The sequence below is a fragment of the Synchytrium microbalum genome, assembly GCF_006535985.1.
Source record: "Synchytrium microbalum strain JEL517 chromosome Unknown SmJEL517_scf0041, whole genome shotgun sequence".
NCBI lineage: Eukaryota > Fungi > Chytridiomycota > Chytridiomycetes > Synchytriales > Synchytriaceae > Synchytrium > Synchytrium microbalum.
In genome coordinates, this window is record NW_022158390.1 from 148660 (window position 1) to 176076 (window position 27417).

Genomic DNA, 27417 nt, shown 5'->3' on the forward strand with positions numbered 1-27417 from the left:
TTTGATTGGGACGCAGTATGACCTCACGTAGCTTGAAGCAACGGCAATCGCGTGTGAGGCACAAATTCACGATCGATATGTATTTATAGACAATTTTTGTCTACGAGTTGCTAGTGATCGCAGGCCCGGCGGGTTGGTTGCTCTAATGGTGAAAAAAGGCTATATAGAAAATTGTCGGATGCCTTAAGCTACCAAGCACAATGCTCTCAAAGCAGCATTAGTAAATCTTGGATTGTCCAATTTGCTAAAAACCTGATGTATTTGAAAGATTTCCGTACAGGTCCTCGTTTGCAGTCCCCAACAGCCCATTGAATGAAGGTAAAGTCGGTTCGACTCCGCAGCGATTCAGGTGTCTTTTCAGTCTATAATGCAGATCCATACACAGGCTGATCAAGTATGAGAGGCTACAAGTCTTGTCTACCTTCTGCTAAGAAAAGATTGCCAGTTTCTTTGAGTGAGAAGGAGTTGACGGACGTGTGGTGATGATGGCCAGCTATAACACTTGTTCGATCACTAATTGAAACTAGACATGGCACTCTTAGAAAGGTGAAAAGCCTCGAGGTTCAAGTACTTGCAAAAGAGGAGTAGTATGCAATTCTCAAGCCCCAAAGGCCGAAAAAGGACATACTCCAAGCGGAAGATATCTTGATCTTTCAACCTTTAAACTTACGACTTCATTCATCCGTCCTCCTTACTCATTGCATTGACTTGTGTGCAGGTGCTTGATGGCAGTACTCTTCTACTTCACAACGTCTGTAGGCAACCACTTTGGACGTCCTTGTGGATGATGACAGCCTGGTGACGAATGTACTTTTTTTGGTTGGTGACAAGGTCCGGTGATGAAGCTGATGATCTTGATTCGAGTAGAATGCGACTTGGTTTATGTTGCAGTATCGTCGTGTCTTGTCCCCATGGAAGTAAACACGTCATATTCTCATCCTAAAGAAATCAAATACGTATTCAGAGTTATTCAGAGTTTGGCCAACGAACTTAGCATAGGCTTCTACAAAAAAAAACCAGCGTTGTGTGTGTCCGCATGTTCCTGTATGGCAAACTGGTCTAAGGCCTTTGATTAGACAAGAGATTCAGATAAAACATGACTGTGCTTACGTAGTCCTTCCTTCCTGTTGTGAGGCGAAAAAGGTTCTCAGCAACCGAGCAAACACCACACAGCAAAACGAAGCAACTCATGTGGTTTCCGCAAGTTAATAATATTATTGCTGCTTCAACAATGCAAAATATACAAATGCCTCCTTCTTTCCCTTATTTGTACAACCACCTCTCCCTCCTCCGTGTCTTCACTGAATACAACACTCCTTACTCTCAACATACTTTTGAATCTTTTTATAGTCCGTTCGACTTTGCAAAAGCTCATAAATCTCTTCAATCTTGAGCGCAGATCCATATACGTGTTGATCATGTATGAGAGTTTTCAAGTCTTGTCCACCTTCTGCCAAGAAGAGATTTCCAACTTCTTTGAGTACGACGAAGAGCTTGGTGACGTGTGGGACGTGTAGTGATGATGCCCAGCTGTAGTATTTGTTCAAATCACTAATAAACGGGAAATTTTGGTTGGTTTGTGGCGATAGCAGAAAACAACACAGAAACAACTACGTATGTCCAACGACACTTACAAAATGAGCTGCATTGCGCCGGTCTGACTGATCTGCTGCCTCTTGATGTTCTTGATGAGCACACTAAAATTGTAGAGTACTATGTTAGCACCAAAAAACACACCGTTCTGTAGCGGAAATGGTCGAAATTCTTTAACTCCAAATCCAATTCTTTGCCATACACCCGGCAAAGTAACAGAAAATCACACAAAACACTCACTTAAACAACCTAATCCCAATCTCCCCATAAAACACCTCCAACGTATTCTTATCCGTAACAGCAGACAACTGCTTCAAGTTCGTGACAAGACAAGCCAACACCTTTCCACAAGCAACGGTTTCCTTAACATCAATAACAGCAGCTTTATCAGTCGGATTGAAATCCTTCGGCTTCTGTTCTCCAACAAGGATGGCTTCAACTTGTGCGACCAGGATTTGTATAGCTTTATCCATTCCTTGAGCTACTTTGTCGTCAAGGAGTCGTTCGAATGTTTTCTTGTCTACTGCTACGTCGGATAGAAAATCGGATTCGTCAATCCATGGTTTCTAAAAGAAAATTATTGCTTGTTATGTAAGCTATTTTTTGCCATGGTAGCGTTGATTCGATGCAAGCCAAATAAAGAGGTTGGTAATACTACAAACGTACCACATCTTCCTGATAGTACACATCAATCATCTGCTGTACCAAATCAGCGATATGAATCAACTCAAAGAATTGAATGGAGTCCATATTGTCTTCTACTGGAGCTGCCAAATCACCCGTTGAGCCTAGTGGCATGCCTAATCGTGATACAGCACTAAAAAATCCAAGTATTCGGTGAGTCTTGCCCCAAAACAAAGCAAAGTGAAAGTTATGAACGACATACTTGTCAAGTGCAGGTCGTAAATGTTTCTCACTAACAATATCTATCAAGGAACAGAATATCTTTTCTACATTCTTGATCCTAAGCGAGACGATACCAAGTGAGAAAAACAACCTCATAGCACAATCAAACATAAAATGATTTCCATCTCCATACAAACTCACATCTTATCCTTCATACACGCATTCGTAATAACAAGACACCTTCCAAGCGCCTCCTTATTCGTATGCATCAGATTCAAACACAACTCCAACGAAATCAACGCATTCAAACTATCATCATCTAGATCATATGTAGCTGCTTCCTTTGACGAGAATGGCAGTTTCATAGTATCTTCTATGGGAGACGATATTTCATCGTCGTCGCCAAGGAGACCCTGTTCTTGTGGTTTGACTCGATTGTTGCCGGTGAGTGTGAGGGTTTTGCCTAGGGCGATTGGAGCAAAGAGGACGGTACGGACCGTGGAGAGGACTTGACGTTTATGTTTTTCTCGTTCGTCACCTTGGAAGCGTCGGTTTTTGCGTTGTTGGGGTGGAGTGTTTAGGACTTCTCCACTGTTACGTTTCTAAGATGAAAATTATCAGAAGATGTTTGAGAGCCAAAACAAAACTCAAACCGAAAAGTGGATGATAGCTTGTTCAAAAACCTCTTTCCAACTCACCCTCTTATTGAATTTGCTCAACTCTGCAGCGAAAACCCTCTGCATATGATCCAACTCCTGCATCAAATACGCATCCGTATACGGCCTAAACACACCCGTGATAGCAACCGCGACACGATCAGCCTCAACAGGCACATTCGGCACACTGCTAATAAAATCCAGGAACTGGGTACAGCAATACACAGCAGTTGCCAACGTATGCAGATACACAGTCATGTCTCCTCCAGTACGGGCAGCTTCAAGCACAGCAGACAGATATTCAGCAATCGAGTCTTCAAAGACCTTGTTTACGAATAGCGTCATTGCATGCATGTCTGGCAGGAATACCTGGAACACTATGGTTGCCTGTTTACGACAGTTTGTGAGCATGTGGTCCATGAATTTAGCAAAGTCGTCTGCGAGGGCATATCCACGGTGATCATCGCTGCTTGTCGGTGGTGGTAGCTTTGTTGCGACGAGCGATGGGTTGAAGGTATGATCAAAGAATATCGGGTTTTTAGAGATAAATAACTGTACACATGCTGCTCCACCATTCAACTGATACGCAGCAACAGCATTCCTCCTCATCTCTTCAATATCTTCTTTATCATATGCTCTGTCAAACTGTGCCAGTATCATAGACTCGAACCATTCCATCGTCGTATCCAGAGCGAAATTAATATCTTCGTAATCTGTAATGAATTTAGCATTTCCGAATAGTTTCAAGCGGCGTAATACTGTTGCTATTTCAATCAGGTCTTTGAAATCTCGAAATACTCGTGAATCTTTACCCCGTTTACGGAAATCGACGTAATATGGCGATAGTTCTGCGTATATACGTTTGAAGGCATCTCGAGCGGCACGTTGAGGGAGACCGCTGCTTTGTCGAACTACTTTTCCGGAGGGACTTCGCGTTGATGCGATACCTATGCTGCTGTTTGAGACGGATCCTGATACTACGGCGCCACGTAAACCACCAGCACCTATCGTCAGTGTTGATTTCTTGGGTGGTGCAAGCATGCCATTTGAATTGAGCTGTTGATATATGTTTGGTTGTGTTTGTGGTGCGAATGGGTCGAGAGTGTCCTGTGTGCGACGAGAAAAAGACACCAGCCATGAGAACGAATGTCCGTCAAGGTCAAACACAGCACTTTCACCACACTCAAATCCCATACCTGACTGATTAAACTAGGCTCCACATCCTGAACAGCAACACCAGGCGCCATCGGATTCACGCCCCCAACACTATTCCTCCCACTCCCAGGCGGCGTAGGATCAAACCCACCCCACAGCGTCCCCGTCTCCAGATATGCAGCTCCACTAGCAAGCATATGTCCACCCGGCAGCTGCTTCAATTTAACAGATATATGTGAATCGGTTTCACTGGCATGCAAGTTTTCGTCCGAGTTTGCTGGAGCGGGTATCCCCAAGTATCGTAGTTTCGGCTCATAGACGCCATCAGCGTATGCGATTATTTTGAGGCGTCGAGATGTACGAGCTACTTTTGCAAGGTCTGGGACTGGCACGTATGTGAAGATGCGGACTATAAGGTCGGGTGGTAGCGATGTGAGTGTTTTTGGGGGGGAGGGTTTTGATGGTGGATTGGTTGGTTTCTTTGGTGCCATCTTCGCCTTTCGTATTATATTATATGTCTATTGGGGAAGAGCGAATTCCTTAGATTTCGAATGTCACTTGTTTTTAGCGTTCGAACTTATTCGACGTCAACTCTTCCTCCATAGTCAGTGTATACGTACGATGACGGTGCGCCGAGCTACAATCCTACACGGCAGGTCTCTCTTATTTCTTCCTTGATGTCTCTCTCTGCTGAATTGCTGTCTTTCACAAAAAGCTGATCCGAATACCACGACCCTTAAACATCAAACCACATCTGAACCGAGGCTCTAAAGACGACTTTCACGTGATTCACGCGTACAATACCTGTGAATACGCTTACATCCATGCTTTTACACCTCGAGCTTGCGCCAAGTCCTCGTCGGACACGTCACAGGCACGTATACCCACCCGTTCATCAAATACTATTATTTACGTAGTATAAAATCCTTACAAATAAATCATTCTTTACCAGCTCATCTCTTTACCCGTATAGTCCAAAAATTTGCCATTCTGTTCTTTGGTAAGCTTGCGAATGACTTGTAGCATTCCAGCGACAGATTCGGGAGCTTTGAGTGGTGGTGCTGGACCTCCCCCTCGATTGTCCTGTTGTGAAGAGTGGTTGTTTAGAAAACGGTTTGTTGAAGCGGCTCTGTTGGAAATCACAAGACCAACAACAGCAAAACACCAATCTCGTCACCTACTTGATTAAATTTCGTGTCGACAACGCCTACCGAATCGAGGAGAAAAAGGTAAGATAATCATCGGGTCAACTATTGAAACAGTACCAAGACGGGGAAAAAAGATCACTTAATGCACGTCGACACATACCAGGATGCATTGCTATCACAGCAAACCCAGCCTTAGACAACTCCCTCGCAAAAGTCACCGTTATCTGATTCTGTGCCGTCTTTGTCGTGCGATACGACAATGCACCACCATTCTTGTTGTCCGTTAATGACGACAAACTACACCAAAAAAAAAGGGTCAGCTTCGCGTCTCTCAATACCCCCACTTCATCAGGAGCCATACAATACATACTTTGACGACATGTTGATAATCTTCTTCGTCTGCCCTTTAACCAACAATGGATGCAACAACTGAATAAACAGCATGGGCGCAACAGTATTGAGTCTGAACGTCTTGATGAGATCGTCGGGTTTAACACGTAGCGACATTCCAGAGGCGCCGTAAAAGCCACCGGCATTGTTTACGAGCACGTCGATTCCTTGTGCGCATGTTTTGAGGATTACGGCGCATGCTTTCTGTGAGAAAAAAATGACCAATGTAGTTAGCTGAAATCATTACCGGTAATAGATCAAAAGCAAGAGATAACGTGATAAGCATGATAACGTGATAAGCATGATATCAGATGGATATATAGGACGTACTTTGATAGACGCCTCATCAGTAACATCACATTCCAAAACACCCCCTCGTCCACCCTTTTCGGTAATCAAATTTGAAGCGTCTTGGCCTAACGCCATCGTTTGGACGAGGAAGATGACTCGTGCTGCGGGATTTGTCTCGAGGACTTGGCGGCCGAGTTCATAGCCTATGTTTGTGTAAGTGTTTGGAGTAGGATGTGTGTGAGATGTATTCGTGAGCCAACACATTTGGAGACACGAAGGAAACCGCATATACCTAATCCTCGAGCAGCACCTAAATGAAGGAGAATGTACCGGTTTGCTCTACGTGATCTTCCCAAAAATCCATGACTTTTGAGCTTCGAAATTACAAGCACTTGATGTCACACCAGTGATGACTTGCCTGTTATGATCCATGTCTCGATAGGTTGGCCAAGCTGCTGCTTTAACTGATTGAGTCTGTTTGCCATTCTGAAGATTTGATACTAAGCGACTGATGATGGTTTAGTAAAAAGCAAACATAGTGAAGGGATCTGTGGATACAAGATCATTGCGTTTTGAGAGCTTACATCGAATATAATTTATGTGAATTTCAATCAAGAAAACGTTTGATTAACGCTCGCTCAAGTCCTTTCCCTGCGTCTGTGTGGGTTGCTCGATTTGTGTCTGAGTTTGAAAGTAGAGCAGCAAAAAACCAACGCAGAGCTAGCAATACACAAGGCCATGTCTCTTTTGATCTATCTATAGTTTTGTGGTTGATTCTCTATACCCTATAACACTGTATGAGACTGCCAGCTCATCATCACTACACTCTCATCTACCTACTTACTACCTTACGACACACATTCCTACCACAAATTCATATACCATCCCACAATCTTCAATAGTACCCAGGCAAGATATAATTCAACTTTTCGACCGCTTCCGGACTCCTCTTTGCTGGCGCCGTCATCACAGCGAACTTCATACTTCCCTTCAACCGACTGACACTCTTTATAGCACTAGTATTTATAGCCTCTTCCAATATCGGAATAGCAGCCAACAACAGCTTCTTAGCATTAGCCGAGTTAGTCGTCATCCTCTTCATGACTGCCTCCACCGTAACAGCCTCCTCATCCTCCTTCCAACAATCATAGTCAGTAGACATGCACACCATCTGATATGCGATTTCAGCTTCTCTAGCCAGTTTCGCTTCAGGGATTGCAGACATGTTGATCAAGTCCCCACCCCACGATCTATACATGTGCGATTCAGCACGTGTACTGAATGCGGGCCCCTCCATACATATAAGCGTCTTGTCTACATGTATCTTGACATCCGGGATCGATGTCTTTGCAGCAGCGACAACTATATTCGACAGCTCCTTATCGAATGGATCTGCAAATCCTACATGTGCTACCAGACCGTGTTCGAAATATGTCGAGTCGCGGATACCCTTTGTGCGATCGATTATCTCGGATGGCAGTACGAAGTCACATGGTTTGATTTCCTCGCGGAGGGATCCGACAGCAGAGAGAGCTAGGATTGCTTCTACACCTATTCTTTTCAGGGATGCGATGTTCGCTCGTACGGGGACTTCTGTGGGAGTTAGGTAGTGGCCTCTGCCGTGACGAGCTAGGAAGGCGATTTTGGTTCCGTTTGGAGTGGTTGCGATTGTGATTGCATCTAGATACATATGTTAGTGTACAATTAGTTTGATGTCGATGAGTATGAGGTAGAAGCGACTGAAGCAAGTTTGAATGCGAGTGATTTATGCAATAATTGTACACTTATACACGCATCAGCTCAAACTGATGTGCTGATGCAAGCCGTTCAAACATGAAAGCAGCACCAGAGCAGCTGAATATATACCTGAAGGATGACCCCAAGGAGTGGATGGATTGACTTGACCCAGTAAAGTGAGCCCATCCAATTCATAGAGCCCAGAGCCCCCGATAACGGCAATTTTGACATCAGTTGGCAGCTCCATCATAGACATTTTGTGTTGGACCGAATGATGGATACGGGATGCAATGCACCCCAACACACCAAGGAAACGAAAGAGCACCATATCGTGTATTTGTACGTGATTTTACATGTTAATGAAGGCGAATTAGCGTTTGATCTCTAAAAAGCTTAAAGCGTTCCAATAATTCCCGCTGCCCCTTCGCATTGACTGAATCCGGTTGCACTTTGGACTTCTCGAGATCTAGTGCATACGCTGCAGATTCCGTTGAGCTCGTTGGTCTTTATATTCTATAGGTTCACCCATCGAGCTAGATCTCCTCCAAATTCAAACTCAGACTTTGAAGTTGACGGTTTAGAAAGCTTGGCCGACACTAGTTGGCCAGTAGTGGGGAGTAGAGGAGAGACCTTATATAGCCATTTTTATTTCCTCAAAAGTTCGCAGCCACGTCTCATTCATACTCTCTCCCTGGCCAAGTGGACGAAAGTGCGCAAATCAAGAGGCCATCGCCTGCTCAAACAAAGAAGACGACCACTAGTGCAATGCCGGAAGGTACGAACCTACAATGTGCGATGTGCTGCATTCGACCTGCATCTCACCGTCGGCATCACATCTCTTTATTTTCATTGGGTGGTGGCGATAAATGGACATTGAAATCGGGCATCTTGTGAATGTTTTATATTCGATCGTTTGATGCATGGGGACTCTGCCTCCGATCACATACAAGCTCTCATCTTGAGCATCACCAGGCTCCAACCTGTTGCATCTCTCAAGGCTAGCCGAGACACCACAACACGAAAACTCACCACTCCCAATTCTCTTCAATTTACAGCTGGTAGAACTGGCACGCTCAATGCCATGCCTGATATAACTACCCTACCGCACAGCTCATCGGCTAGCATACAAAAGGAAGACCGAGAACCATGGGTCGTAAACTTTCCTGATCAGCCTGGTCCAAAGGGTGTCCATCGCAAAAATACTAATTATATACGCACCACAAAGTATACCGTGTTCAGTTTCATACCGCTCAATCTATACAACCAGGTAAATGGTGTTTTTGTGGTTTAAGGGTGAATTGCCCTCTTGGCAAAATAGAAGCACCCCTCTCTAGATAGGCCACATACACGTCTACCTCTTTGTAAACTAATAATCACTCTCACAGTTCAAACGATTCTATAATCTGTACTTTCTACTCGCTGCCATATCCGTATTCTTGCCTGGTGGAGACACTCTATCTCCTGTAACCCAAATCTTTCCATTGGTACTAGTCTTGGGTGTGAATGCTATCAAAGAGCTCCTTGAAGATTATGTATGTGTAACAGAGTCATTTTCAACGATTGCAGCATTTTTTGGTCTTGTTTGCTTACTCTCAACGTAAATACCAGTTCCGAGGACGAGCAGACAGAGCAGCAAACAACACACCCGTCACAATCATACGAAATGGAAAGAAGATGGAAATACATTCTAGAGATGTGAATACCGGTGATATTATTGTAGTTACGAAAAATCACAAGTTCCCTGTTGATGCTGTCTTGGTATCGAGTTCTCATGAAGATGGAACTTGTTTTATTCAGACTGCTGAACTTGATGGGTATGTGGCACATCTTTTGACCTTTTTTTGGGTTGCAATAGGAAAACGCGGACTGAATCAACTGCAGCAAGCCTTACATCTTTGTGCCCTTTTCCAGTGAAACAAGTTTGAAAAGGAGAGGCGCGGTTCCAGAATTGGCCATGTTGCGATCTGAACAGGTGTTTAAATGCATTTGCTGTGTTGGATCCGCATTTTTTTGCTCATTCCAACTTTACTCTTAACCTTGTAGGAGGTCGGAACGCTACGAGGTTTCATAGAATGCGAACAACCAAACCAACGTCTAGGAGAATTCGAAGGTCGTCTAACAATCCAAGGCAACACACGCACCTCTCGCTCATCCCAAAAATCCACACCAGTCTACCCACTATCCCTAAACCAGCTCTTATTCCGTGGCGCAACCCTCCGAAACACCGAATACGCATATGGAATCGTAGTATACACAGGAGTTGACACCAAAATCATGATGAATTTCAACAAGGGAAAAGTGAAGATGTCGACTCTGGAAAAGAAGATGAATTATCTGATATTGGCTGCCTTTGCATACAATTTCTTCCTGTTGGTTACGTCGGCTGTGTTTTCGATTGTGAGGGGTAGTGCTATATATTATAAGGAGCTTGCGAGGAGGGATGCTGGGATTTTACAGCCTTTGAACTATTCGATTGAGTGGTATTTGGGACCAAGTAGTACACCTGGTGCATATGTGAGTTTGCATTCTTCTTTGTTCTCTTATTCCTCTTTTGCACTTTGGTCGAGCAACAAAGTCGAACTCCATGGACTCGTCTGTTTGATTATTCACCACATACCCAATCCTTTTAGACATCACTGAAAATCGTAATATCCTTCTTTGCCATGTACACTTACGTAATCCCCATCTCCCTATTCGTATCCATCGAAATAGTCCGTCTACTTCAAGTCGTCTTCATGAATTGGGACGAAAAGATGGCCGTAGAACAAGAAGATGCTGATGGAATCAGGTCATTACAACACATGAAGGCCAACAATTCCAACTTGAACGAAGATTTAGCACTGGTAGAATACGTATTTTCCGACAAGACTGGTACTTTGACTCAAAACTTGATGAAGTTGAGTAATTGGTATGTGGGCAATACTGATTACCATGAGATGGATACACCTGGAGTTATGGGTCGAGCGCTGAACGATTCAGCTGTTGTCGGAGAGGATCGCACACGACTTGGATTGTTTGCTAGGTGTATTGGACTATGTAATACTGTGTTGCCACAACGTGATGACAAGAGTGGTGAACTAGTATATGAAGCTCAGTCGCCTGATGAGTCTGCATTACTACAGGGTCTAGCAGGAGACGAAGTCATACTACGCTCACGAACCAAGCAAACTGTAGTCCTCAACGTCTTTGGTAAAGATGAAGTGTGGGAACACTTGCAGCTCATGGATTTCACATCAGATCGTAAACGAATGTCGGTTGTGGTGCGCTCACCTGTAGATAACAAGCTCTACCTGTTTTGTAAAGGAGCTGATAATATGGTGCTTGCACGTCTATCACGAGATGAACGAGTCAATCCAAGTAGTAGGTTGCATGAAGCACAAGCAGCACTAGATCACTACTCTGATTTTGGACTTAGGACGCTGGTCGTTGCATACAAGTCTATATCCGAAGGCGAATTTACGGCATTCAAGACTGATTATGATGCTGCAGAACGAGCATTGAATGAACGTACCGAAAAGATCGCTGCTGCTTGTGAGAAAATCGAAAAGGAGTTGATATATCTCGGATGTACGGCCATTGAAGATAAATTACAAGACCTCGTGCCTGAAACCTTAGAATACTTGCTCCGATGTGGTATCAAAGTATGGCTGCTTACAGGTGATAAACAGGAAACCGCTATAAATATATCAATGTCGTCACGTCTGATCCAACCCGATATGGTTCTCCGAATCGTTTCCGGAAGTAATAAAAAGGAAGTGAAAGCTTCTTTGGACAAGATCAAGAATGATATGGCGTCACAAGTAGATGGACGTCGTAACGCTCTCGTCATTAAGGGTGAAATACTCGCTCTTGTCTATGACGCTAAATTCGAACTAGAACTTTTAGAAATCGGTAAACAATGCGCTGCTGTCGTATGTGCTCGTATGGCACCATTGCAGAAAGCTATGGTAGTAGACCTCGTAAAGCAGAATGTAAAGACTGTTACTCTCGCTATTGGTGATGGAGCTAATGATGTGTCTATGATACAAGCTGCTAATATTGGAGTCGGTATTATGGGTAAAGAGGGTAATCAAGCTGTCCGGGCAGCAGATTACGCGTTTGGGGAGTTTAGATTCTTGAAACGACTGCTGGTTGTACATGGTCGTTACTCCTTTGAGAGGCTTGCTGGGCTTATTTATTACAGCTTTTATAAGAATATTGCGTTTATCACTATACAGTGGTGGTTTGGGTTTGTTAGTGGGTGGAGTGCTCAGGTTAGTCTGAGTTACTAATTTTTGTTTCACAATGTTGATGTTAATGTCTTCTTTCTCTTCTTCTAGATTGTCATGGAGCAAATATTTTTCACATTCTACAATGTCGTCTTTACATCCCTGTATCCCATCGTCTTTGCCATTTTTGAACGTGACGTGCCAGAAGAGAAACTGGATAGCTATCCTGAACTATTCAAGGAAATACGACGTGGGTTATATTGGAATTGGAATAAAGTAGCGGAAGAGATTGGGTCTGCTGTATGGCATTCGTTAGGTACGAATTCGAAAGAGCGGATGTTTGTTACATAAATCCTAACTTTTTTATTTTCAAACAGTAATATTCGGCTCCGTCTACTTTATAAACTCGGAAGGAAACCTCGACTTTAAAGGCCGTGCAAACGGATACTGGGTCCAATGCTACCTCTTCTCAACACCACTCCTCATAACCGTCGTCGCCAAATCCCTTACCCAAACGCGCCACTTTATATGGATTACAGCTGCTGTAGTCGCCGTATCCATGCTACTAAACACGCTGACTATGGTTGTTGTTACTGCTCTCGGATACACTGAAGTCGGCACCTTCCAGCTGGATCATGTAATACCGGCATATTATTTGTGTTTGTTGCTGCTGCCGACGATGTGTTTGTTGCCTGATCTTGGATTTACATAGTACGTAAAATAGTAGCTGCTTGAACGTTTTTTTTTTTTTGTTTGGTGTGATGACTAACAAAAAAACGGCTAACAATCATTAAACGTATAGTCTGAAACGAGCATTCAGGCCATCAGATGCAGATATCATTGCTGAAGAAGCATATGTTGTGCAAAAGAGGAGGGGTGCCAAGAAGGAACAACTGGAACGATTGGAACCTGCTGCTACTGAGATGAGGCAGATTAGAGAATGAAAAACACTCTAGGGTGTTGATTATCGCCTACTGGACACTATTTTGTTTTGCTATGGAAACCTCTCTCGTTTGTCGTTTTTGTTGTTTTTGTTATAGTAATATACGTAGAAACCTCAACTCTAATATCTTTGGGAGAATCCTTCAGTTTGACCCTCCGTTTTTTCGCCATTTGACTGTGTGAGCTTGGCCGCAGAAGCCTGATCGACGAGGAAGAATGAATATGACCGAAGTATTCTCAAGATCTCAAGCAAACAAGCAAGACCGACCAGAGCCAAGCTATCGAGACGATGCAATGCTTACATACAAGGTGAGATAAGGCAAGGACACCAAGGGGTAGCAAAAAACACCAACCTTCGGCGGTCGAATTGTTGAATAATCAACCTCGTCTCCTCGTTCAATAATCAAGTGTCGTGAATACTGTTTGGAGGTGTCATCCGTCCTCCCACAAACTGGACCGTGTTCCTCTTGAATCACCAAGTTTTAACTTTCAGCACTAGCGAATAATGCACAGAAACAAAATGACACTTCTGTGTTGCCTTCACTATTACACAATCCTAAAATCTTGATAGCATCACAATCGCACGTTGTATGTTTTGTACTTCGTCCGACGATCTGTTCGTGGAGGTAGTGATATTAGTATCGGCCATCGTAATAATTAAGATACTTTATCCCATGGACTGAGAAGAACCCTTTAAGTTCTACAAATTGTACGACAGAGGGTTCAAAACCTTGGGGAGCATTTGATAGCCGCAACTTCCTTTTCAGCTGCATTTCGCTCATGTCTTCTCTAAGGCACCAGTGCAGAACACAGCAATCTAATGATTTCTTCAAATATCTGCCTCTTTTAGACTGCATATACTAACATACCACGTATTTCGAGTCGAGGAGTGTACCTACTTTTCAATCCTAGTCTTGATTGCCGGAAAAGATGCTTGCTTGAACCGGAACAAACCAGATCTTCACATTTACATAGTGTACCGACGCTAAAATGTGCTCGAACTTCTCGTCTCTAATAGTTCTAGTGTCCGTCCTCAAACTTTTCAACGCTTGCATTTTGTCACGACTTTGCAACTTCGAATTTTAACAGTATAGATAGATCTAACTATGCAAATGATCCATAACACACGTAACTAGCTCCTGTAGATTGCACCAGTCACTAAGCGTATGCATCTAATACCTAGCAAATTTCGAACTTTGCAACAATTTCCAAAATTAACAAGCAAGAGCGACCAATATGATTCAATCAGGCATGCCATCTGTCGTAACCGTCTTTGTGACATCAGAGGGAGTCAGCTCGGAACGGAGATTCGATAAGGGCATCACTATTGCCACATTAAAGGTAGTTCAAATATAGTGTGTAATTAAAATGTTGCATGTTGAGCTAACTTGATCGTGTACTAGGAACGATTAGAGCCAATTACAGGCGTTCCAGCATCTACAATGAAGATCAATTTATATTCCCAAACGGATGTCTTGATGGGCAATCTGTCTGAAGATGAACGGATGTTGGGCTTTTATCCTGTTGCTGATTTCATGCGCTTGGATGTACGACTTGCATTGAAGTTGCTATGGACAGGGAATGATCTAATAATATAATTACATTTCGTGGGTCTAGGTCGTGGACTTGAATCCATACAAGACGAAAAACCTATACACGGATGTCTCTGCTGTAGAAAAGTTTGAGATTACTGATCAAGATTATTCTAAACGATCTGGTACAATATCCGTGCATACAACCCCATCTATCGATTGCTAATCGTACTTTCCTTATAGATTCGGTTCGAGCATTCATGAAACAAAACAAGATGGGCAAATACTCTGATGAGGCGAACAAGCCACCAGATCATGACTTGTATGCGAATGAGGCTTCACAGATACCACTGGATAGTAGATGTGAAGTGGATGGAGAATATGGGGTTGCTAAGAGAGGGGTTGTGAGGTTTGTTGGTAAGATGACTGACTCGAGTTCCTGGTGTGAAGCCTGTGCAAACTGGATTTCTTTCCTTTTTGCTGATGTAGGACGAGTGGAAGGCCTCAAACCGGGATTCTTTATTGGTGTAGAGTATGATGAACCTGTTGGCAAACATGATGGAACGTAAGTAGTTTCGAGCAAAAAAACATCGGCAGTTAGCTTTTCAACATGAATCTGCTTCAAACACAATCATAACTCCTATCAATAGCGTCAAGGATGTACCATACTTCAAAGCTAAACCCAAGCATGCTTCATTTGTGAGGCCAGATAAAGTGAGAGTTGGGGATTATCCTGAGATTGATATTATGGATGAAGATTTTGATGAAATGTAACATGTGAATGGGATGAAGGTGAAGATAAGCTTGTATATTATGTCAAAAGGAGTTTGTTTAAATGTATTTGAAGAATCAGAAAGTGACAATATATTGTATATGTATTCAGAGAAGAATTGGGGTCCTCCCAAGCTAAGGGTGTGACTACGTTGAAATTTGTCATTTACCTGCGACTAGAAAAGCAGCGCTGCCGTTTTTACGTTTCGCTGATGGTTGTTTGGTGATTGCAGACAAACTTCTGACATGCCCTATGTGTAATTAATCTAAATTAATTTTGACAACCCAATCCAAGAGTTTTGGAGTAATTCATGCCACCTGGCTTTTATTGAGACAGAAGACAAAGGTGTCTTTGACTACTTCCAAGACAGTGAAACGCGACGAGTTGGTGGGTGCAGGGCAAAAAGGACGATGACATTACACAAGAAGTGGCCAAAAACCTTTCAAGAGGTATGAGAGACGGCATTGTATTCTCCAATTGATACAACGCAATGTCAGAAGCTATCAAGTGTTAGAGTCTAAAAAAACCCTCTTGTGAGAACACTGCCAGCCGACAGACACAACTACAGACACAACTTTTGACATAAGCTTCAAGTTCTTGATATGCCGCCCTCGACGTATCAGCGCATTCCCGTTCAACGCTTTGAAATTCATGATCATGAAAACATTCGAAGCAATAATGGCATATTAGCAATATGTGGCACCATTAGGATACTGCCCGACCCACCGTCGAGCACTTGGCTGCCATATTCCAACTAGTTACATTAATATTCACAGGAAATCCACATTGGACTACAACAGGATCTCATTGATGAAGACTGCACTTCATAAAACAAATTGCCGCAATACACAAGAAAGCATTGAAACAAGCACATTGTTCAGCACATTGTTAGATAACCGTTTGTTTATGTGTTTCAAAACAAGAAGTAAGAGTCGGCCAGGTACTCTCTTGTGTTCTTTCTCCAATCAGCTGGAAGTTTTGTGTGATTGCTCAATATGTTACCAGGGAAGGAGAAAAGAAGCAATCACGTAATTAGACTTCCCAGAGTTTGATTGGTGTAAACAAGCGGCTACTAGCTAAATACGCTACAAGAATTTTCCAATTTGCCAGTTCTACAAAACGAACATCCATTCCCCTGGTATCTATCAATTGAATCAACATTCAAGAACAAGTTTTGGTGGATTGCAGCAGGAGAAATTCTGGAACTGGTTATTATTCATTTTAGTTTTCCGAGATGGAGGGATTGCTGCTGCTGTTAGCAGCTATATCTTCCCTGATACTTCCAGCACAGTCCGTGAGCCATAATCTCTCTGTTGTTCTCGATGTAAGCGATGTTGAATTTTGAATTTTAATTCAATTCAAGATTCAAATCTCAGTGATATGCCATGAGGACGTATTGCTTGCCCAGTTCACATACCAACCGCTAACTTCACTCCCCATTCTTTTGAAACAGGTTGACAATTACTACGTGCTCTACCTAAATGGAAACGCTTCCGGAATATGTGGTCCCACAACGGGCTGGCCGACTCCCACGATGTACAATCTCACAGTGGACGGTCCAGGCCCCTTCCTGATTTCAGTCGACGCTGTCGATGGTGGCTTCTATGCTGGATTCAAGGCTGTCGTATTTCTCGACGGCGTGCTATACTCTACGACGGATACAACTGTCAAGAACACACAACCATGGCAGGCAACTATCCGAAACCTGACCGACACAACTGCAACATGTAATGGTGGTCAACTGCCACCATGGAATGTAGATATTGCTTCGAATCAAGTTTATGGCACTGTTGCAAAGCCTTCGAGTGATTATTTGGATGCTATGACGTCCGTGGGTTATGATACTTCCGCGTGGAAGAGCTCGCTTGGTTTGTAAGTAGTCTGGATTCTTTACATTACATAGAGATCATAGTGGGTATCCGTGCAGTGTAAAGTGACATTTTTTGCTTAAATAGGGCCCAATGTAATCAAACCTCACAATGGAGCCCTTCCATATTTGCCTTCAACACTCTAGCTGGAAACGTCAATGCTGATTTCATCTGGTTGCCAAATTGTGCGAACAGTGTCCAAAGAGTAAGGAAACAAGACCCTTTATCCGGTTTTTGGCCTATCCATGTTGCTAAACGAATGTTGCGGGAATTTACTAGGAATGGTGGCGATTACTCGTCTTCACTCCTGAAGCTCCACAAACGACAATCAGTTGCTCTGGAGGATCTGTACCAGTTGCATCGGGATGTTGTGGTATTTCTGGCGGTACTGGATGTCCTAATGGCCAAACTTGCTTCCAAAACAAGACTTGTCTGTCTATCCAGCAGGCTACACCTTGTGAAAGTAAGCAAGCACAGTATTGTGTTTGCACTAGCTGGTTTAAAGGATGAGGACAGGTACTAACTAATTGAAATAATTGCGTTAGGCGGTGGACTATACTGTCCATCTGGTAACTGTATCCACGGTTTATGTACATGCCCTGCTGGTTCCTGTGGTTCAACTTGTGCCAGGTAACAAACAAGCTGCACCTGTCTCACCTTTTATAGAACACAAATCTTGTTCCTCATACCTTCATCTTCGCTGAGAATAGCTGTGCTGCTGGTTCTGTTTGCTCAACCAATACTGTAGCCGGCAAATGCTTGTGCCCTACAACTCCATCTTGTACCGCAAGCTGTCCTTGCTCTGCAGGACAAGCATGCAGTTTCGCAAACACATCATCTGTAACTGGAACCTGTGCAAACAAATGTGGTGGTACGCGCAATTTGCGAGCATCATGCGTGATCAAATTCCTTGGATTTTTTTTCTTTTAATTTATTTATCTCTTATCTTATCCTTATGCTAGTCAGCGGAGGAACATACTGTGCCGATGGTGAATGTGTTGCTGGAACCTGCATCACCATCTGTGACAAATTGACCACCCTATCCAGCGACATTGCGAAGTATAATGCCTTCATGGGCGACTCGCAAAAGATCTGTTCCGCTGATAACAAGATTGAAGAAATCTGGAAGATCTGGTCTAGTGGTCTGAATGTTGCTAGTAGTGGTGATAAAGACGTGCAGTCTTTCCTTAAACTTTTGGATGTTGCCAAAATTTTGGTTGGGTTTATTCCCGATGTATGTGCATTGGGGTTTTGTCAAAGTAGTGTTTCGTCAACTAACGTATCTTGTGTTTGTGTCTTTAGATTGGTCCAGAACTGAAACAAGCAATTTCGGATATTGAGATTGTAGTCAAGGACACCTTATCTGGTCTTCAAGATTCTATAAACGGGCTCGTCGACTCGGTTACTGCTGGATCTAAACTCAGCAAGCCAATCAATCTGTACTGCACAGAAGTGTATAATCCAATCAGCAAGTTTTTGGCCAGTCAGAAGCTCTTCCAGGCGTTTTTGAAATACGAACCGAAGCTCGCTACGTACGTCTTCTTTGGGTTTGCATGATCACCCCATAAGCTGATTATTCTTGTTTTCATAGCGACTGTACAAAGGGTGTAGCCGACTACGACAAGGTCTTGACGCTCTACAATGAATTCACTACTCGATTCAGCTGGTCCAAGCCAATCGTATCTTCCATCGCAAGCTTCTTAGCACCGCTCCAGAACGATCTCGCAACGATTCAAACCACAATCGGAAAGGTTGAAGCCCCGTTCGATTCGGCGGTGAGCTTCTTTGAAAACGACATCGAGCCATTCTTTCAACCAGTCATTCAGGCTCTTGAACCTATTTCCGAGTTGTTGAATTATTCGATCTGCTACGTTGATGTCACCAAGGACTATGCTAATGGTGTAGGAACTGTTCCATTGGTACAACCTTGTCCAGCGTATACTACTGATACTGGGTAAGTCATTATCTCGGGAAAACAGTGAATGGACGGCACTCATAGGTTTTTCTCTCACTTAGAACTGACTGTTGGGGCTACTAGTAAGTATTACGTTGATTGCGAGCGATAACTAAACCCTTACTAACCAATTTATTTCTACATAGCACTTCTGGAAGCTCGTCAATTCCATCCTACTCCTGCCCATCAGGCTGGACAAACACTGGACTCACATGTACTCTCTTCTCCTGGAGTTGTTGGTACGCTTTTGGAGTCTGTGGTGTGCAATCTTCTTCACCATCTTGTGGATCCGGCCTTCAACTATCCGCTGGGTTGTGCTATCCGAATTGTGTGAGCGGCTACCACCTCGTCCCTGCTATTTCAACTGGTGTTTGCACCTCCAATACAAACGGTGGAATAGTCAAGTCTTTGTCGCAGCGACAGACTTGTGCGGTGGGTCAGACGGATGTTTCTGGTCTCTGTTACAATAATTGCAGAGCTGGATTTGAGTTCTTTGGTGGTAACATCTGTAAGTTGCGATAATGTGATTGAAGGTCTTCTATCTTCAGTGAGGATGCCACGCTGACTTTTTTTCTCCATGGTATCAGGTCAACCCGCTACCAAGAGCTGCATCACAGTCGGAGACCTCATCGCAGACATTGAAAACTTTGTCGACACAATCATCAATACGATTTTCGGCATCTTAAAATTCATTGCCAAACCACTATTCGATCTCTTCGACACCCTCATCGACGACATTGAAAACTTTTTCAAGAGTCTCTTCCCGTCATTACCGTCTCTCTCGTTTGGGTCATTGGCTAGTCTAACCAAGTTTGGACTGGTCTCGATAACCGGACTCATCCCCAACTTCCAAACCGATTTCGCACCATGCTCGTATTTGCCACAGCCGAATCCAGCCGTCTTGGCTGATCTCTACACTGCTTTGGAATGTCCAGTTACTGCTACACATATAGTGGTTTCTAAGAGGGATTTGTTTGGGGATGCTCTAACGGATCTTACCACTACCGTTTGTGCTTCCGCTGAGAACGCTGGGTTTGCGGTGGAACCTCTGTCGTCGGCATGTCCGCAATATACGACGGAGGATGGCAGTGGCAACTGTTTAGGATACTATGATAATTCGGACGGTGCATCTGCTTGGGTTGGTGGTTATGCTTGTCCATCAACATTCTCTTGCAGTGGATCTGCAGCAGCATGTTTGGCATCTCCTGTTGTTGTTGGTGCTTCTTGGTGAGTGCTACGTGCGCATTCTGCTTTCGATTGAGTTCTTTTTGTCGTCTCTTCTCTGGTATCGATTCTGATCGAAATCTTCTCTCACTTAGTACTTGCGCAACATCAGCAGCTCCATATGCTTGTGACACAACTGATGCAATTCCAGTATGTCCTGCAGGCCAACAATTTTATATCGACCTATGCTACAACACTTGTGCGAGTGGCTATACTTTCGGTACAACTGGCAACACTTGCACCAGTCTGACCAACTCTGGAATCATTGTGACAGCTGAAAGCCGTGCCTCTTGTGATGCGACAACAAACTCGACCTCCTATGTCTCTCAATGTGACCTCTGCTTTGATCCAACTCAAGTTATTCGTAAGTCGTTACGGTGACGCAGAAAAATTGAGGAGTGTAAAGACTGATTTTCTTCATTCTGTTTAGCATCGATATCGACTTGTTGGACAGATCTTTACTCCAATCAGAACCCGGCTTCCCTTTGTCAATATGTGGGAGTTGCTTGTGACTTTGCTTGTCTCGCTCCAGCTTCAACCACAGTAAGAATAATCTGGGGCGTTTGAGTCGTTGTCATTGTTTGCTTTTATTTTTTAAAGCGGTTTCTCTGATTTCTCAATTAGTGTAATGTCGGTGTCGACAGCACCACCAATCTCAACGACTATGAGGTTGCTTGTGACTGCGAAACAACCAATTTCAATCAGCAGACTTTTGCAAACGCAGCCCTGTTGAATATAATGCTTGATAGTGGTCTCTCGCCTCTTGATTATTGTCTTACGGTAAGGCCGATTCGCTTTGTTCTCTTGAGATTGTTTAGAATCTCATCTGGTCTTATTGGTATGTAGGACGCGGTCATTGTATCTCCTACAACTACAGTGGTTCCGACTCCTACTGTCACTGCAACTGCTACTGTACCTTTCACAACTATTCCTACGTCCTTCCCAACCTTGGTTGCCAATACTTCAGACACGAATACGTGTGGTGTTTTCAATACTTCTATTCCTTTGGTTGCAGATGTATGTATCTTCGTCAATCACCAGACATGTTGTTTGGCTTTTTTGTTTAACCTTCAATAAATTTCTCGTTAGTGTCCTCCCGGTACCATTGACTCGGCCGGTGATTGTGGTGGGCGAAGTGACGTACCGGCACCCATTTCACCAATCTATTCTTGCCCAACAAACTACACGCTCTATGGATCACAATGCCAGAACATTTGTGGTCAAGTTTGTGTCAACTATGTCCCCGCTGCACCGTCGTGTGCTTCTGGATACACATTGTTTGGAAATCTATGTTATCAGAACTGTCCCAGTGGTGCTTCATACTTCCAAGGATTGCCAGCTTCGTGTATCGGAATTATCGTACCCCATGCATCCAGATTATATTGTCCGGTTGGTCAAGTTTTGGTACAAGGATCTTGCTACTGTTTGGATGAATATCCTGTAAGTCCAGAGATGGCGTCGAAGTAGCTTATCAAACCTTTTTTTGGGTTTCGAAAAAACGAGCTAACATACATCTCTGCACAGCAATATAACTCAACCGCCACTGCAACAGCTACCGCACTACCAAGTGCAACGACCACCGCTAAACCTAGCGCTACCGCTAGTCCAGCTGTTCCAGTCCAAGTCATCGCATTACCACAGCAAATCCAAGTGACATCCAACTTTACGAAGAACGTTCCAGCTGGATGGGCATACTTGGGTTGCTTCTATGATAATCCAAGGAGACAGTTGCTAGACGACCAAGTATACATCAATCCAGCAAATGTGACAGTTGAAGGATGTATTCAAAAGTGTACTCGAGGTTACGGATACGGTGATAACGATTGTCCCATCTATGTTGGAGTTGAGCTTGGTCAAGTATGTTTTATTTTGTTAATGACTGAAAGCGGAGCGTGATACTAATTGTCAACTCCTGCATAGTGCTATTGTGGCAGCTGGATTGCACCAAACAATACTCGACCGGAATCCGACTGCAGCGCTGTCTGTTCTGGAAATCACGCTGAGCCATGGTATAGTGTCTTCAAACTTAGTTTTCATCCGACGCTATCTGTATCTAACAACCAACACGAACCCCGTCTAATAGTGGTGGAACAAGCAGACTCAGCGTATTCGTCAACACGAACAAGGTCAAGGTGTCACCAGTCCCTAGCACCAAGGGTGTTTCAACAACCACGTCAAAAGCCACCACCACAACTGTAAAGACTACTACGTCCAGCACTAAGGTTGCTACGTCAACAAGCACGTCTAAACCTGTGACCACCAGTACCGTGAAGGCTGCTACTTTAAGCACGACTAGCAAGCCTGTTACCACAACAACCACGACCAAAGCTGCTACTACAACCAGCACCACGAAGGCGGTTACGACAACCACGTCGAAAACTACGTCTAAACCCACTACAAGCACCACGACCACGAAGGTGACAACAACAACTAGTATGCGAGCAACCACCACTTCCGCTGCTCCAAAACCATCTTGTTACTCAACTTGTAAGTTACATGAAGATCAGTTTAACATGAAGATCACTTTATTCAATAGTATCACACTAACAAACGATACCTTGCATTAGGTCGGTACAATAACGTCTGCACAGCTTCTTTGGATGGTGAGTCTCTCTCAATCAGTTAACCTCTATGACATTCAGTTGATTCCTTTTTTCTGCCATCTCTAGGTTCTGATGCACAATGCTGTCCCAACCAGCCCTATATGGCTGTTTGTGATGGAGACTGTATCGACACTCGCTATGACTCTTGTCGTCGTTACCACCATTAGGCCGACTCACAGGGCGTGATTTCGTGTATTGGGAGGGACTTCTTTGTTTTAATTTGAAATATAACTTTTTAGTATTTCTTTGAAATCAACCGTGTCTCTGTTTTGGTTTCGCGATCGATGTATGTGATCTGGTTTCGAGAGATGGGAAAGAATTTGACGAAATGTACAACACCTGACAAGATCAGTTGTATAAAATACTTTCAGAGCTTAGTATTTGCAGCTAAAATGAAATATCAAGAGTGTACATGGAAATTAGATTTTTCGCCCCTTCCTAGCGATCTTGGGAGCTTTACGACCTGTAGCCTTGAGCCTAGCACAAACTGCAATATCAGCTTACGTTCAAAAACATGTGCCACGAGCAATCTGCCCAGCTAACAACTCACTTTGCAATCCTCTTCTTCTTCCTAAACTGGTTGCCCGACAGATACAGTTGCATCTTTTGTCTCTTTAGTTGCTTTGGAGTAGGTTCAAACCCGTCTATTTCCATCTTTGGAGCAGCAAGAGGAGCACCCTTCCGTCCTCTTTGTTCCTCATCGTCGTCAACAATGGTTTGATCGTTTTCAGATGTCTTTTCTGTTTGCATATGGAGTGATTCGACTAGGGCAGCTTCAGCCTGTTCTTTAGCTTGTTGCTGTAATCTCTCTTCTTCGACAGGTGCAAAAACCTAGTGCGTCAAATGGGGTTTGATGTGAGTAAGAGCTTTGAAAAAAAAAAAAAAACTTTCAAAAACATCGTACAGCGTGAATTCGAGCAGGAATAAGACGATGATACTTACTTCAACTCTCTTAATCGCCCTGAATCGGCGTTTGCTTTTGGATCTCATAGACTTTGCCATGGTTTGAACGTTGACTTGAAATATCGTGAGAGCCAAAGATTGTGCAGACGAATAGGAAGGTAAGCCAAAGTTTGATTTGTATTCTCTAAACACGCGAATTGCGACTAATGTGCATGATTTTATGGTGTAGATACTATTGTCAATAACAGCCGATCAAGTCTAGTCTGTCCGTTATCTCCACGTCGAAAAAAACTCAGTCGCTAAACCCATAAAAAATGGCCATAATGGATTGGTTTTGGCGTCCAAAAACCTCACCAAACACGACAATGATCTCAGAAATACGAGCTCCTTCTGTGTCTGTAACCTCGGCAACCCCGGACATGCAGGCATCAGAACCCTCGCTCAGAACGGAGGAGGTCCAACCAGTCATAACACGAGTTGCAAATTGCACATTCTGCAATATAATTGAACGGAAAATACCAGCGGAAATTGTCTTTGAGGTGTGTGTGCCTCAGTCGAGACTCTCGACCTTAGTGACTTTGAGTCTTGCGATCTTCAAGTTTACCATTTATGTAGTAACCAACTATTCCTCCTCATACTCTCTTTAGAACGACGAACTCATGGCCTTCCGAGACATCAGCCCGTCAGCACAACAGCACCTGCTCATAGTGCCCAAAACCCACATAGGCAACATATCGCACTTGGGATGTAAAGATGCGCCACTACTGGAACGTATGGAGCACGTCGGAGAACAGCTCTTGTCACGCTTCGAACAAAAGCGATTTGGATTCCATTCTCCACCATTTTATACCGTCGACCATCTCCACTTACATGCACTCGGACTGCCATTCATAAATCGATTCCGGGCCGCGAAGTACATGGAGGGCTCCAGATGGTTTATTACCAATGAAATTATGGTTGAAAGTTTGAGAAAGCTGGGACCAAATAGGACGTGGACTTATCAGATTTTGTTAAAGCAGCAGAAGGGTGGTGTGTAAAGTTGCTTGTTAGGTTGGTCTTGCTAATGTGCTATAATTTGCATATAAATAGTGGTACGTATTGTATTTATCTCTAGATCATTAGACTCATATCTCCTACAAACCTGCACAATTTGATGTTGAAGAATTTCGTGGTCGGCTGGTCCCTACGTCAAGATTCTCCTTCCTTCAAAACCGCCCGTCTCCTTGAACACCGCCCGTTACCGGATAGTGGTCAATGTCCAACGCCCGTCAACCTTAGGGTGCCTCACTTTGGTTTAAGGGTCTCGAAAAACCTAACCCAATCACGATTCAACCAACCTCAGAAAATTTCGCACTCCGTCGATCCAAAGGACACCGACACTTCCGCTCTCTTTACTTACAAAGATCGGTTTTCTCCACTTATTCCACACCAGACGTCGATCTATGGCATCGCGGGGTTGATCTATTCATCACATTTTACCACTGCAAGATATATCAAGCAATCATGGAATTCGACACTGGTGCTACGGTTTCTAACGTGGACAGATCAATGTACAGGGATGCAACGAGGCAGTACAATATCACGAGTGCAGCAGCAGAACCGGCAACACCATCAACCTCAAATTTAACATTGATTACATCTTTTAATGATATGCGGATGGGGTCAAAGCCACACCGTCGATCATCCGCTGGTGTGGTCACGTCGTCAACTTCGGATTCGTTGGCTTCTGTAGCCAAGGGTGATTCCAAAACAGGAGTTTTGCTGGATGTTTTTGGACTTGCTTTCTTTGAGCAGCTGGTGATGGCTGACTCGGAGATGTCAGAGTTGTTTAAAAGGTGTGTATCATCACTCAAGTTGAAAGCCCCAAAGTATATTTTCAGAGATGAATTCTTTTTTTCCTCCGACAACTAGTTTCGCAAACTTGGACAGCAAGACCAAATCCGCCTTGGACGCATATATTGTCTGCTGCTCAAGAAACACACTTTCAAGAAGGCGGGAATCAGCGTTTACGAGATGCCCACGTCCGAATATGGACCAGCTCGAGCAATTTGAGGTTGGTGTCTTTGCTGCTAGCAAAACACGCCCTGACGAAACTTACACCCAAACACTAAAACTACCTACTACAAAGATTCTCAAGCCTCTCTACCAAGATTTCCTGGTGAAAATCATGCTCTACGACACAGTGTGTGCTCTCAACAAACAACAGTTGGATGAATCACCATGGTATGGCGCGTCGTTCCATATCGTAGATTCTCAGTCTAGAAAAGTGTCGTTTGTAACAAATATGGCTAGCTGTGTGACTGGTTATGTAAGAGTTTAAAAACCGTGGTGTAGGGTCTCTCAAAGCTGACTCTCTTTGTTGTTGAAAATAGAAACCAGCTGAAATATGTGGACAGCCGTGTAAGCCTTCCACAAATTCTTGTGTGAAGCTTCATTTATGAGCTCATCAAGTGCCTTTTTTGACGCAGATTTGGAAACAATCATATCTCCTTCATACGACGCTTCGTTCTTGTCATGTTCCTTCTTCTACGGTATCTGTTCTGGGCAAATCATTCCGATGAACACTGCCAATACGACTAGTGAGTGATGACGTGACGATGACATGCATAAGCTATCCAACATTTTGAAGTTTAATCGTGTCTAACACTCTATCACTTCTTAGGATGGTGTCTAATGACGCACTTGCCGCTGTTTGATTCACAAGGAGGATCAGACTTCATTCTGAGTGGACTGTAAGTTGGCATGTGTTTCTCTTACAACTGTTTCTGTGGTGTTCATCATCGGTTTTTTTTCTTTTTGCCTAAAACAGCATCGACGTATCACATCGCTTAAGAGACAAGTCCAGCATCTGGACGTCAATACGGCATCTCAGGCAACCCGACTCACCATCAGCAGTAAAAGACGAAAAGAAGAAACAGAACAATGGTTCAGAACCACCAGGAGTAAGAACACGTCAAGCTTCAGAACCTTCACCCCGATTCCACGCTGGAGATCACCCGCGTCGACGGAGTCGAGGATCATCTGTTGTCATGAGATTCCAGTCGCTTGCTCGGCCATCGAGAACTGGGACTGGGAATTCTGGCAAATCGTTTGGAGGATGGTTTGCCAATAGTGTTGCGCCGTTACTTCAGCGCAAGAGGGCAGCGACTGTGAGTGGTGCTGGAGCTAGTGCGTTTAGGCTGGTTGAAGAGCAGAGGGATCTTCTTAACAAGGTAAGGAACCATCAACTGCCAGTCATACACAATGTCGAGAATCCACAGCTAAACTCAACTCACACACACCGTCTTCCCTGAACAGGCACATCCCGACCGAGACTCCTTCATCATTGACGTATCGAAACCAAATCCAATCATACTGCAAGCTACAACCACCTTACAATTTGTCTTTACCCTGCCAAACCCCGTGTTGGATGAAGTCTTGCTACAAAAGTCGAAACGGTTGACTGACGCTATACGCCAGGCCACCACCAGAACGACTCAGATACACGTGTTGCTTAAAAGTGGGCCGTCGAGGAACCTGATACTGTCTCCTATGGAAAATTCGACTGGGTTTGCTGGTTGGGTGCTGGGTGTTTTGTCTTCTGATGAAAAGCTTT

The 27417-nt window shown here is 43.8% G+C and overlaps 6 protein-coding genes across 6 annotated transcripts; 3 read left to right on the plus strand and 3 right to left on the minus strand.

The window, feature by feature from the left end:
• Positions 1 to 1298: 1298 nt before the first annotated feature.
• Positions 1299 to 4741, minus strand: SmJEL517_g05071 (uncharacterized protein; the record flags this gene model as incomplete). The annotated part of the gene is made up of 8 exons (XM_031170999.1): positions 1299 to 1551; positions 1635 to 1697; positions 1834 to 2159; positions 2260 to 2410; positions 2480 to 2557; positions 2641 to 3041; positions 3138 to 4202; positions 4292 to 4741. 8 exons carry the CDS (start codon positions 4739 to 4741, stop codon positions 1299 to 1301), a joined length of 2787 nt encoding a protein of 928 aa, XP_031023020.1.
• Positions 4742 to 6974: 2233 nt separating this feature from the next.
• On the minus strand, positions 6975 to 8072 carry SmJEL517_g05072 (uncharacterized protein; the record flags this gene model as incomplete). The annotated part of the gene is made up of 2 exons (XM_031171000.1): positions 6975 to 7759; positions 7946 to 8072. 2 exons carry the CDS (start codon positions 8070 to 8072, stop codon positions 6975 to 6977), a joined length of 912 nt encoding a protein of 303 aa, XP_031023023.1.
• A 660-nt stretch (positions 8073 to 8732) lies between these two features.
• On the plus strand, positions 8733 to 12968 carry SmJEL517_g05073 (uncharacterized protein; the record flags this gene model as incomplete). Its single annotated transcript, XM_031171001.1, has 9 exons — positions 8733 to 9083; positions 9202 to 9348; positions 9425 to 9630; positions 9728 to 9788; positions 9860 to 10330; positions 10447 to 12069; positions 12136 to 12340; positions 12402 to 12735; positions 12827 to 12968. The coding sequence occupies 9 exons, from the start codon at positions 8733 to 8735 to the stop codon at positions 12966 to 12968; spliced, it is 3540 nt and encodes a 1179-aa protein (XP_031023022.1).
• Positions 12969 to 14217: 1249 nt separating this feature from the next.
• On the plus strand, positions 14218 to 15272 carry SmJEL517_g05074 (uncharacterized protein; the record flags this gene model as incomplete). The annotated part of the gene is made up of 6 exons (XM_031171002.1): positions 14218 to 14307; positions 14370 to 14513; positions 14584 to 14683; positions 14742 to 14915; positions 14988 to 15063; positions 15149 to 15272. The coding sequence occupies 6 exons, from the start codon at positions 14218 to 14220 to the stop codon at positions 15270 to 15272; spliced, it is 708 nt and encodes a 235-aa protein (XP_031023025.1).
• An 8066-nt stretch (positions 15273 to 23338) lies between these two features.
• On the minus strand, positions 23339 to 23921 carry SmJEL517_g05075 (uncharacterized protein; the record flags this gene model as incomplete). The annotated part of the gene is made up of 3 exons (XM_031171003.1): positions 23339 to 23396; positions 23470 to 23750; positions 23862 to 23921. 3 exons carry the CDS (start codon positions 23919 to 23921, stop codon positions 23339 to 23341), a joined length of 399 nt encoding a protein of 132 aa, XP_031023024.1.
• A 215-nt stretch (positions 23922 to 24136) lies between these two features.
• SmJEL517_g05076 (uncharacterized protein) lies at positions 24137 to 24859 on the plus strand (the record flags this gene model as incomplete). The annotated part of the gene is made up of 2 exons (XM_031171004.1): positions 24137 to 24361; positions 24470 to 24859. 2 exons carry the CDS (start codon positions 24137 to 24139, stop codon positions 24857 to 24859), a joined length of 615 nt encoding a protein of 204 aa, XP_031023027.1.
• Between the last annotated feature and the right edge of the window lie 2558 nt (positions 24860 to 27417).